The sequence below is a fragment of the Enhydra lutris genome, unplaced genomic scaffold (genome assembly GCF_002288905.1).
Source record: "Enhydra lutris kenyoni isolate GAN:26980312 unplaced genomic scaffold, ASM228890v2 scaffoldscaffold44, whole genome shotgun sequence".
Taxonomy (NCBI): domain Eukaryota; kingdom Metazoa; phylum Chordata; class Mammalia; order Carnivora; family Mustelidae; genus Enhydra; species Enhydra lutris.
Window position 1 is genome coordinate 14,569,944 of NW_019154128.1, and position 12,355 is coordinate 14,582,298.

The window sequence follows — 12,355 nt, forward strand, 5'->3', positions numbered from 1 at the left end:
GTAAAAGAACCTAATATAAGAGTAACATTTAGAAAGTAGTATCAACAGAGACATTTCAAACTTGCAAAAATAGCTAAACATACTTAAAGCAAAACCACTCACCTATGACCTGAATTTTCCTTTATTCCCATCCATCCTTTGAACAGGCTTTGATGCAAATCCCAGTCAGCATCCCATGTGTCCTCCTGCATGGCTACACCAGGCTGTACTTTGGGTTCAGCTACAACAAGGACACATACTTTATGACAAACTCAACCCTACAATTTACATCCACTTGTCAACTTCCCTTCAAATGACTTCCATGGTACCAAGGGATAGAGATGGACTTTGAAAGTGGCAGCCTTTCATCAAAGAATATTTTGGGTGGAGTGAAGGGGATGACAGAGAATAGCAAGATAACTTACATTTGGATAGAAAAGGCAAGCCAACATAGCAATGATCCCCACACTGCAGTCCAGGATCAAAATAAATGTTTGCAATCTACAAAGAGGCACAGGAGAACCGTGAATCCTAAATCCACAGAAGGTCACTGTAACACAATACTAACAGAAGGGAATCCTCAAATACAATGTTCTCAAACCTTTGACTTTTTTCCTGGCTCCAAGTCTTCCTTATTGCCCCGTAATCGTTTGTAGTAAAATCGCACATCTTCTGACAAAGATCGTATTTGTTGTATCTTTACCTTCTGTGAGAAGGAATTCATAATATTTAAGCTTTGATGAACTACTTTTCCCTGAAGAAAACAAACAAACAAACTCATTAGTATATGGCTGGATTTTCTTAAGAACACACAATTTAGAGGTGACAGACACATTTTTCAGGAACCAAACTCCAAAAGACACTTGGAATTTTTATCACTTGATAATCTCTAATTTTGTAATCAGAGTGCTCCCAAATCTATCTATACTTATCTCTCTATATGTGTGTGTATTATATATATATATAAAATTATTTTTTAATTTGTCATTTTCATGGCCTGTTACACAAAAATCAGTAGGACAAATCTCTATAATCTTGTGAAAATGAAATAAAATAAGAAAAATGTCCATATCTGATGTTAAAATAATGAGGCTGCCAACAAAGGTAATAAACAGAGTTAGCTTTGAATAAAGGAAATGGTCATTGTCAGTTTGTTAAGCAAGATTCGTTTATACCAAGGCCAGGTTGCCCTCCAAGTATCCAAATTCATGATGAAATAATTTAATTCTAAAATCAAAAGCCAAACAAGACCAAAAAAAAATCAGATTTATTTTACTTAGAAGTATTTTCTTTTTAAAAGAAAAAATATCACTTGTGCCAAAAACAAATTAGACATCTTTTAAAAATACAGGTTATCAAATATCTTAACACAGCAGACAGATTAAATAACCAGATAACCAATGACTGCTCTCATCGGCTGCATGCTTCTCCCTATGATAGGGTATCAGATTTTAAGTAAAAAATTAAATAATTTAAATAATCTTCAATAAGAAATATAATCTTTCCTTTCATTTGAGTTCAGAATTCGATCTTATAATCTGATTCCTAGTCATTGGAAGAAGTCTCAAAAATGACCATTACCCACTGGGCAAATATCTGGTATAAAAAGACACAGAAATTAAGAGAGTACACAGAAAAAAGGAGTTGAATGAGGGTGAGGTTAAAAGTAATACTCATCATTTGCACCCCAGGCAGAGGGAAACACAGCAGAAAGGTATCAGAGGTCAGGTATGGTGCTGGGACAGGAGAACAAAGGAGCAGGAAGCCCGTCTTTGACAGCGAGACAGCCCGAGCCTGGCCTCTAACCAGCTGTGTCTTCCTGGCATGCACTGGTAATAATCATTTTGCTCAAGTCCATGTTTTGTCTCTCAGGAGTGTGTGTGTGTCGGGGGGGGCGGTCAAAAGAGGTAACAGTACAAAAGTTCATTTTATGATGGTATTCAAATATTAAGTATTAAACTATGAGTACTTGAAATGCTAATTTGGATGTATTGTTTTCATTAATTGGTGCTAGTATACTCCATTGGATAAGGATTTTACAGAACCTGGTGACTGTTATGGAATGAATGTGACCCTTCCTCCACACCCCATTCCTGCGCTGAAATTCTAACCCTCAACATGACAGTATTAGAGGTGGGGCTTTTGGGAGGTATCATAAGGGTGAAGTCCTAATGAATGGGATTAATGATCTTAAAAGGAGAGACAAAAGAGCTTGCCCGCCCTCCCTCCCTGATCTGCTGGCTCTGTGAGGATACAGTGAGAAGACAGCCATTTGTAAAACCAGGACCAATGCCCTCACCATATACCGCATCTGCCCAGTGCTTTGATCTTGGGCTTTCCAAGCATTCAAAACTGTGAGAAGTAAATGCTTGTTGTTTAAGCCACCCAATCTATGGTAATTTGTTATAACAGCCTGACTAGGACAGTAACATCAAGTTAATTTGTGATTCCAAGTAAGTATCTGGTAATGTAAGTCATCTGAGGATATTTAAAAGTTTGATCCTACTTTGTTTAAAATCAACACCTTGTTTTTATACAGACGCTTTCTCATTTACTCCATCCCGGGGCCTTACACTGTGTCACTACTGAATTATTCTGTTCTAGGATTTTTGCTGTATTTAAGGAGATCATGATTGAAAAGGCGAAGGAACAAGGTCTTTTTGGATAAATAATGAAGTCAAGTGCAAAGTGGAATGATAAGAAGACAAAAATTTAATTAAGAATCAAATAGGCTCAAACTATGAACTCAAAAGTTATCTTTTTAAGGTGCTAAATTCCAAATTTAGGTTTTATTATATATAGCATTAAGATTTTTACAACATACTGTTTTCTCATAACCCATCATGTTTCCTTCCACACGGTAAGGGACACTTCTACATTTGCCCCCATGTCTCCTGAACTTACCACATCACCTTCCTGCAAAAGGCTGTGGCTGTCTCTTGGTTTTCCATTTCTTTTCTCTTTATTCTCTAGGTTCAAACTCTAAGTCATATTTTTGACTCTATCTACTCTACCTAGCTGCTTCAATTAGTAGGACCTTGTCAGGATATTCAAGCACAGTTTGAATCTGAAATGTCTCTTGCCTAAGCTCTCTTCTCCATTATTCTGCTCTTTCATCCACCCATTACCTACTTACTAACTGCCCGCTTTGGGGATATAGGATCCCTTATCCCTTTCCTAGAGGATCTTAGCGTCTCATGGGGAAGACCAACACACAGAGCAATATTTAAAGCACATGTGACACCTGCTGCAAGGAGTAATTTAAAATCATTCCAAGATGTAACACTTAGTAACTATCTAGCAGAGTCAAGAAATCTTCAGAGAGATGACGACATGGAATTGAATCTCGGAAAATGTATAGTTCTGTCGGTAGGCCATGAGGAAGGGTATTCAAGACAGACTAACAGCCAAGGCTTAGAAGTATGAAAGGGCTTTATTGCCTCTGCCAATGCCCTAAGCTCAAAGCCCCTCCTGACATTTTTCAAATGGACTATGAACAGAGTTCCTGGGTTGACCTCAGGCACTCTACTGTCACTTCCATATGCACCCTTTATTTACTTGTGCCAGAGAAACAATGTTTAAAGCTCAGCAATAACGATGTCATGCCTTTGCTTAAAAACTTCAGATTTTTCATGGACTTAAATGCATTTTTTTCATGCTATCACTCCAACATGTCATTTCATCTCCTCTTACAATTTCCCTCGATTCTTGTCAAACTAGGCAACTCACTACTACATAAAGCCATCTCAGACTTTACTGCCTCTGTGCCTTCAGGTTGATCCCAGGGATCTGAATGTAAGTTCTAACTACCCTTCCTATCATCTAACCTGCCAAAAGAAATTCTAAGCTAGCTCACATGGACTTTCATCAATTACGTGTGTAGCTCACTCACAGCACTTCATTTTTATAACTTTTAGGGCATTTTCTACATCCTGCTTTACATTTATGAATCATGGGTCCATTTCCCAATCTAAATAGAAAACTTTTTGAGAGAAGGGACTATTTCTTATTCCTCTTTATACCTCCTATGGAACCTAGTTCAATGTTTTACCTTAAAATAAGCAATTAGTAAAGAATAACTCACTTTACTGTTGGATTCTAGGAACACAGAGGTGAAGGCAAAGAAAACACAAACACACACACACACACACATACACACACACATATATATATAAAAAACCCTATAAATTAAATCTCTTACTGGAAAGGAAGGTGGAAGAACCATATGTTTTGGGAAGCAAGTCAGCGAACCCACTGCAATTACAGCCTTCACAGGAATTGTTAGGATCTGTAAAGTGAAGAAGCAGACCATAAAGAAATGTGTTTAAGTATGAGATTGATCTTGATCATTATTGCATTATTCTTGAGGATATAAAAGAAGGTCATCTTGGGACTTATATTAGCAATAACCAACTCAAAAGCAATATTAAAATTACCCATGAAAACTGTTCAATTTGACCAATGTACTCCATAAAATGCTCTGAAATACATTTCCATGTATTTCTCAATGATTCATTGAAAACATGGTAAATAAGATGAAACAATGGGAAAGAAATGAAGAATAGATTTTTCATAATACAGGTTATTTTGTGGATGATTATGTTAACAAGGAAAGTCAAACTGTACTCCTAAAACAATGTATGCAACACTTAGCATTTTCTACAGTTATGTGATTCTAAATTTTTTGTATGCAGCAATTGACCTCAACTTAATTTAAAAAATGAGTTTAACAGAATAGATGCTGAATATCAACTTACACTCTGTAACTCATAAAAATACTTAAGATATTTTTTCCTAATTAGCACCTTTATCCATACTAATAAAAATTTATCTTAGCTATGAAATGTACTTATTTCTCTTTCAGAGTGATAAACAAGAATTTTTCACTTTTGGAGGTAATTAATTGACACACTCCCAACAAATCTATTACTATTATTACTATATATTATTTACATATATTATTATTAAATGACCAGTTCTGTTTATTCTGAATTAGCTTTCTTTTATGTGGGGGTTGTATGGGTTGAAAACAGGAGACTAGCGGAAGCAACTTGTTGAATTTAGCAGTGTTCAACTTCCTGAAGAACTTGTAAATATTAAAATACTTAAGTGTGGCAGAAATATATCCATTAAAAAATCTGACTGAATGCAACATGTTAAACACCACAAAGAGTCTTTCAAAAGCTCAATGATTTTCACTCTGCCCTTGACTTAGAATGACTCATGTAAATACAGTATCATAAGAACTCAAATTAAGATGTGATTTCTTGATTGTATCTTCCTTTTTGGGAATATTACACAGGAGTATATTAATGATTGCAGAAGAATCAGTTATCTCATTCAGGAATTCCAGTCAGGATCTGTGCAATGCTGTAACTATGTGTAAGCAGGTTTCCAAGAGAGCAATTAAAAATGTGCCAAAGCCATTTTTCTGAAGTTGTTTTTAGTTAAGAGGTTTGGATTATATCAGAAAACTAGGAGCTAATGAACACCAAGATTTTGTAAACTATTCTCAAAAGCTCAGTTTTTAAGGTATGAAATAGGTAAACTATAACTTTATTAGCAAACTTAGTCGTTTCCATAAAAACAAACAAACAAAAGACTGAATTATCAGAAAAACCTCATTGACATGAATCCCCATAGTCTTTACCTCATAGTCTGTGGTGATCTGTATGGCTCCATCGTGAATCCCTTCCAGTTTTTTTGCAGTAAGTTTGACTCTGAATATTGCAAAGTAGCCTGAAGCTAATACTACCTGTGAGCGGTAGAAAGGATATCATTCATTAGCCTCGCTAGCTGCAGTTTCCTATTAAAACGGTAAAGAACACTATTTGTAATGACCTGACCTCCAAATTCTAACATATGCTGTATGACACTGAATTACCATACCATCTTGTACAAATATCTCAAAATAATGCCCATTCTTAGATCCCTATTTACTACACTTATTCCATGGGCCACTGAGATAATGGCTCCCTGAGGAACAGATTCCCGTCTGCCAAGGTGCAAAAGGGGTATGGTCCTCACACATCCTGCATGTACCTGCACCAACAGAGAGGGTGAGGGCTGGAGCAAAGGGAGTCAGATCCAAAAAAAATCATCACCAACCCTGATGTTAAGGGACTTGCCCCCTTCGTCTAGGGGGTTTTATGGGTTCAGGTCTTAAATTTAAGTTTTTCATCTGTATGAGTCAATTCTTGTGTGTGGTGTGTGACAGTGGTTGTCCCTTCTCTTCCTGTCAGCACTTTTCAATTGTGAAATTCCCAAAGAAAAGTAATTCATTTTGTGAAGTTGCACCTTAATTATTAGTTATATTTTATCTAGAATTCACGGTTACCTTAAAATAGAAGATGGTGATACACCAAACATAGTCACTTTCTCATTTTAAGGAGCATTTTCTGTGTTGGTTTTGTGCCATTCTAATGCTTTCTACTCTACTGTGCAGACTGCACAAATCAGTACAAAGGTCTGAAGAACACTGAATTGTTGGCAGTGTGTGTTTTGTAAGGAATAGGATGATAATTTAGTTCATAGCTTTGGGTTTTGGAAAAAACAGTTGAAAGTTTAAAGCGTTATAAGCTTAAAGAAAAATCATTTTGTGGAGTTGCTATTTTGAAGTTGGCAACTCACTACAACTTCCTATTTTAAGAGTTCATAACAATGATCTCATCTTTCTGTCTCTTGTTTTTAAAGTTACAGTTTTATATAAAAGCTAATTCTAAAACCCTAAATTATCAAACTGGCTTTATGTTTTTAAATGGACCTTTCAAGTTTAAATAGTATGTGTTAACATATGCTATTTATTGCTAGGAAATGATCTAGATTTCTAGAATTATTAGATTTTTTAATGTCTTCCCAGGAAACAGTAAAATGCAAACAGCTGGGAGTAGATATACATACACTTTTATTCTAACTTTACTGTTGAAAGGAATACATTAACGGCTGGCTTAATTATTACCCTTTTTCAGCATTCTTTTTTTTTTTTTTTTAAGATCTTATTTATTTATTTGATAGAGACACAGCGAGAGAGGGAACACAAGCAGGGGGAGTGGGAGAGGGAGAAGCAGGCTTCCCGCTAAGCAGGGAGCCAGATGCGGGGCTTGATCCCAGGGCCGTGGGATCATGACCTGAGCTGAAGGCAGACGCTTAATACTGAGCCACCCAGGTGCCCCTCAGCATTCTACTTTTGTTAAAAATAAAACCTCAGCTGGAGTGACAAATATTACTTCTCATGGACATATATATACTTGTTTTAAAAGGAGGCTTTATTTTTTTTATTTTTTATTTTTTATATTTTATTTATTCATTCGACAGACAGAGATCACAAGTAGACAGAGAGGCAGACAGAGAGAGAGAGGGAGGGGGAAGCAGGCTCTCCGCTCTGCAGAGAGCCCGACGCGGGGCTCGATCCCAGAACGCAGAGATCACGACCTGAGCCGAAGGCAGAGGCCTTAACCCACTGAGCCACCCAGGCGCCCCAGGAGGCTTTATTTTTGAATCAAATTTAAAATGTTATAAATTATTAAAATATAAACAGATATAAATTACCTCTGTTCACAAATATCTGATTATGTAGCTTGAATGCTACATAGTTGCAATTAGAATATTTAGTACTGTCTTCCACTTTCTCATAAATCATCTTCCAACACTGCATCAAAAACTAAGGATGTATTTTATGGTGACTAATAGGACACAATTAAAAAAAAACATCTTCCAAGTTTCTACACACAATTATATTTATAGTTATTTTTATTTGCTTCATATGCAATCATAGAATCATGATTTACTTTATGTATTTGACTGTTTCCAGGTATTTGAAATTATTAATAATACTATTACAAACATCTTCATTTTCACGGCTTTTAGCTTTTTAAAAATTTTTTAATACTTTTCATTTATATTAATGTATCCAAGTTATTAACATTTCAACATGTAATCAATATTAAAACATTATCAGTAGTTTAATATTATTATTAACAGCTTATAATCCCAAACTAAGTCTTCAGATCTGGTGTGTATTTGACATAAGACATCTTAACTGACACTAGCCACATTTCAAAGGCTCTGTAGCCATATGTTAATTAGTTCTGACTGTCTGGGCAGCACAGTTTTATACCAGTGAGCTTTTAGCTCTTTAAATTACTTCCATGGGAAGAATTCCAGGAGTGGTACATAGTGCCAAAATGCCCTCCAAAATCGTTATTTTGGAGGGTCCTTCTGGCACAAACTATTTAAATAAATTTTTATAGCTGATGGCATCCCATGGAAGCATATTTGCCAACCATCTCTGCATAAGGACATTCTCTCTTTCTTTTATAAGACTGTCACAAGAAGTTCTATCCTTAACTTACAGATGAGGTATGTTACGCTCCTTCTCACATAAGGTAACTCTCCTAGTTCTGTTGTGAATTGGTATAAACTCCAAGTTCCACTTTCAGTAGTGGTAAGGCCTTTGACTGATATATCTGTTTTCTCTTGTTTCATGCTCTTTTATGACCAATTGTACCTATTTCTAAGACAGAGTTGAAGTACATGGGCAGATCTACAAAGGGATCAAACAAGGTTTGTCTCACTTACGGAAAACGGTCCAGAAATATTCTGTATAACTAAAAGCACTTTCTACCAATGCAAAGGGCTATCTCTTTGGCCAAGTAAATTCAAGGAACACAGGGTTAGTGTAGTACCAATGGGAACTTCTCTTGTAATGACACTTGTGTTACAAAGATCATTTAAATTTTCTTTGTTACGTAACTTTTATGACAAGCTAGAACTTAACTCCTTTGGGTTTCAAGTGCCCTCATCATAAAAGAAGGGAGTTAAAGTAGATTATCTACAAGAACCTTTTAATATCAAATAACTGATGCTATTAAGAGTCTCATAAAAACATTAGTTCAAGTATGTGTCGTAGGAATAGTCTTTTATTTGGGGTTTAAACATACAACTAAGTTTAAGGAAACAATAAGAAAGTTTGCTTACTGATGACTGGTCTGATAAAGATGACTTTTCTAATTCCGGAAGGCTTGAAATTATTGTAGTTCTGTTGCCTCTTTCAGTAGCTACCAGTTCTATTGATAAACCGTCTCCTATGATGTGCCAACTTTTTATAGCCAACTTAAAAAAAGAGAAAGATATGAAAGGGATTACTGTAGCTCTAGCATAAAATCCTTAAATGTGACTTAGAATAAAAACAAATTTTTTTTTTTTACCTCAATTGGATTGCTGTTTATAATTGCAAATAAAATATTACTTGCTTCTGTAGCACTCAATATGCCAAAATCTATGAAACGTTCCTCTATTTTGGGGGGTAATACAAAGTACTGGAAAGATATTAAAAAAAAAACAGATTAAACATTAAATCACACTTATATAAAAGCATGTTATCAAGAGAAAGTAGCTATATGAACATACTAAGGTTTCTATTTTTATGGCAATATATACATAGATACAAATATATAAAATATAATTAAGAATTCTGTACAATGAAGTATTTTCAGTAATTAGAAATGAAGACATTCATAGTCTCTACAGAATAACTATTTCTCCTCTAAAGACCCATAAAAGAAGCAGGAAGCTAAAGTACTAGGTACAGGTAAGTAGAGCCCCCAAGCTTAGGCAAAAAGTCCTTGGTCTTAGTAAACAACGTATTCATGAGAGCAGCCAAAAATGTGTAATCACTCAAGCAAAACAAATGAAGAAGGGGAAGTCCCCTCAGCTCTTAAATTCTTACTGATGTTGACTTTTTAGAGAACTACATCTCTATATGTTCTAATTTTCATTTTATCTTTCATATCTTTCTTACCAGTTTTATTTCTTTCTTTTTTTTTTTTTTTAAAGATTTTATTTATTTATTTGACAGACAGAGATCACAAGCAGCCAGAGAGGCAGGCAGAGAGAGAGAGGAGGAAGCAGGCTCCCTGCTGAGCAGAGAGCCCGATGCGGGGCTCGATCCCAGGACCCTGAGATCATGACCTGAGCCGAAGGCAGCGGCTTAACCCACTGAGCCACCCAGGCGCCCCACCAGTTTTATTTCTCATCTAAAGTTCTTTCATTGATTATCCTAAGGATAGCTTAGTTTAGACCCCCACCTGCCTCGGCTTCTTTTCTGTATTAGACTGACCTTTATTCTTTTCTGCTATTTCAACTGTGTGTCTTTACCACCTCTCTTATTATTTGGTTCTTTTCTTCATGCTGTATTTCCAGATTTTTTTTTTTAAGATTTATTTATTTGACAGAGATTACAAGTCAGTAGAGAGGCAGGCAGAAAGAGAGAGGAGGAAGCAGGCTCCCCACTGAGCAGAGAGCCCAATCCGGGGCTCGATCCCAGGACCCTGGGATCATGACCTGAGCCGAAGGCAGAGGCTTTAACCCACTGAGCCACCCAGGCGCCCCTGTATTTCCTGATTTTGGTCACCACCTCCTTAAATAGTTTCCTCTTTGCCTTCCTTGTATTATTATTATTTCTTTTGCTTATTATTTTCTTCCACTTTGTTTTCAGTTTCCCCGTGACTAAAATTGTTTAAAAGAAAAACCAAGAAAAAGCACAATGTGGAAAAGATCTAAATGCCAGCTGTCACAAAAGGACTGAACTGTGTCCCTACAAGAGATGGCTACTGGGAAGGGTGAAAACGAGTTACCTTGAAAGTACTAAGAGGAGAGATTAGAGCAACTTGAAGAGCTCAGAAAACGGCAAAGTTTAAGCACGTACAAAATGATCGCCTAATAATACCTGAACACAAAAAAGATCGGCTGGGAGCTTAAATGTTAAAGGTAGACGACATACTTACATCTAAAAAGCCTGTATATACTCGCACAGGTAAATGAAATTTAGAAGCATTGGTAATAAGTAAAATATTGTTATCTATGTGCATGGACAATGTGGAGGGCATAAAAAACAGAGTAAAAATGTATCCTGATTCGTTTGGGAGAATTAAGACTGGTTTGCTGAAGTTGTGAACCTAAGAAATGAGGGGAGAGAAAAAAACAATGGGTCAGCATCACCTAGTTGGTAGATCAATAAAATGAAGAATATGGGGGGGTCCCAGACATACTTTAAACATTGTTTTAGCTTCTTCTGGTAGCAACACATCATGAATGAGGATAGCAAAGCTGAAAGTGTTAGTCAGGTAAATTGGCCTTTCCACAGGGTCAGCAGGACTGTCTCGGATGTGAAATAATGTGGCAGCATGATCAAATCCCAAATAACTATTTGAAAAAACATAAACAAAATAAATCATTTTTATCTCTATGCGTTAATTTAAAATCCAAGTTCTTCTGTTGTATTAATTTTACATTTAGCATTAAAGACTGTTATTGGAGAATCAGAACTATGAATATTTTAGAGCTTGAGCACACGATTTAAAACAAACCTTAGACTGCAAAATACTGACATGTAACATAAAGAATTATTCTCTATTGAATTATATGCAATTGAATAATTAAAAATCAAGAACGTATTAACAGAAAGTTTTAAGCTACTTAAAAAAGATCATGTTTATCATTTAACTGTGACCAGCTTTGTTAAAATGAGTTCCTACCAAGTTGCATATTAAACTATTATTGTTTTAAGTACAATAAAAAATGAACTACATTATATTATTACCCATTTATAAAAAGTTGCAATTCTAGAACACTGTTTTTGAGTTTATAAACAAATATAAGTGATTTTGTTTCAAGTGACAATATGCTTTAATAACAAAACACAACCACTTGTATGTTACAAAAGGAATTACAGAAAGGAAATAGCTCCAATGATTTAAATGTTATTTAAAAATCATAGATTCCTTTTTCTGTTATTACTGAATCACTAAGACTTCATTTAAGCCCAAATCATATCATCCCATTTATCTTTTTCTTCTAAAAAAGTAAAAACTACAAAGTATAAGTTGTTTTTCTAATAGTAATTCCAGGGGGTTCATGTGAATTTGGTTATTACTTTTGCTAAGGTCAATTAGTAGAAAAACAATTTTCCGATTAGCGAAAAGTTGTAAAGCTTATTTTAAAGAGAAACTCACCCATCTAAAACTTCTGCCTGATATGGTATTTCGAGTTTAGAATAACTCTTTTCCTTTGCTTTAACAGTTATTTTCCCAGAAAACTGAGATGGTTTTTTTGCCTTTGATGCTAAAAGGAAACATAAAAAATAATCTCTGTCACCTTTTGCTATGAGAGTTTCTAGAGAGGTTGAGAGTGACTACAGACTAACAAAATCTTTAAAAAACAAAGTTGAGCTTTCAGATTGGCAAACAGACTCTGACAACATTTTACATCAAATATCACATTTTTCATCCAAAAAAGGGAGAAATATTTTAATTTTCCTGTAATGGGATTAATCAGACAAGGAATTAGCAAGTGAACATAATTGAGGAAGAAAAAAACA

At 35.4% G+C, this 12,355-nt stretch overlaps 1 protein-coding gene across 2 annotated transcripts in view; it reads right to left on the minus strand.

The window, feature by feature from the left end:
- Window positions 1-12,355, minus strand: part of LOC111155839 (transmembrane protein 131) — a 216,665-nt gene that overhangs the window by 43,893 nt on the left and 160,417 nt on the right. For both annotated transcript variants that reach the window (XM_022516255.1, XM_022516256.1), the window contains 10 exons: window positions 11,991-12,099; window positions 11,028-11,181; window positions 10,764-10,934; window positions 9,186-9,296; window positions 8,956-9,090; window positions 5,630-5,734; window positions 4,181-4,267; window positions 581-733; window positions 405-480; window positions 103-220 (listed from right to left, as the gene is read on the minus strand). In XM_022516255.1, coding sequence (XP_022371963.1) covers window positions 103-220; window positions 405-480; window positions 581-733; window positions 4,181-4,267; window positions 5,630-5,734; window positions 8,956-9,090; window positions 9,186-9,296; window positions 10,764-10,934; window positions 11,028-11,181; window positions 11,991-12,099 — 1,219 coding nt within the window. The remainder of the gene's footprint in view (window positions 1-102; window positions 221-404; window positions 481-580; window positions 734-4,180; window positions 4,268-5,629; window positions 5,735-8,955; window positions 9,091-9,185; window positions 9,297-10,763; window positions 10,935-11,027; window positions 11,182-11,990; window positions 12,100-12,355) is intronic.